We start from the raw sequence: 400 nt of genomic DNA, 5'->3' as shown, positions 1-400 counted from the left end.
GGGGGGGTTCACATTGGAAAAATGTTAGATGATACAAACCATCCAGTGGTATTGCGCCGTTCATAATTCTTTATTGTATCTTCCAATTCAAGAGCCTCAGTAACATATGTCTGATACTCACTGCAGATAAGAGAATAAGACAAACAAATAAATGGTTATCAATCAGAACAAGTAGAATAAATCCCTACTAAAAAGTCATCAGAAAGCTAAAGTAAAACATCTCATACAACTTCTCAAAGTAGACAAGTTTAAGGAGAAGATAATAACAAATGCAAGAAAAGTTTCTATTTTTGAATTTACTTGTTTAATGTTCCACTATATTTGATGTATGTAGGCTATGGTCTAAGATTGTCATTTTTTACCCAACAAATATAGGGGTTGAGAAGTGGTGGGGGGGGTT

The 400-nt window shown here is 34.0% G+C and overlaps 1 protein-coding gene across 1 annotated transcript in view; it reads right to left on the bottom strand.

Moving 5' to 3' along the window:
* The window catches only part of LOC115999237 (LMBR1 domain-containing protein 2 homolog A-like), a 9,179-nt gene that overhangs the window by 3,543 nt on the left and 5,236 nt on the right, over positions 1–400 (bottom strand). Inside the window, exon 7 of the mRNA XM_031239076.1 lies at positions 40–120. Coding sequence (XP_031094936.1) covers positions 40–120 — 81 coding nt within the window. The remainder of the gene's footprint in view (positions 1–39; positions 121–400) is intronic.

This window comes from Ipomoea triloba, chromosome 12 (assembly GCF_003576645.1).
Source record: "Ipomoea triloba cultivar NCNSP0323 chromosome 12, ASM357664v1".
NCBI classification, from domain to species: Eukaryota; Viridiplantae; Streptophyta; class Magnoliopsida; order Solanales; family Convolvulaceae; genus Ipomoea; species Ipomoea triloba.
The sequence above is the reverse complement of the archived record's forward strand: the minus strand, read 5'-3'. Positions and strand labels throughout refer to the sequence as shown.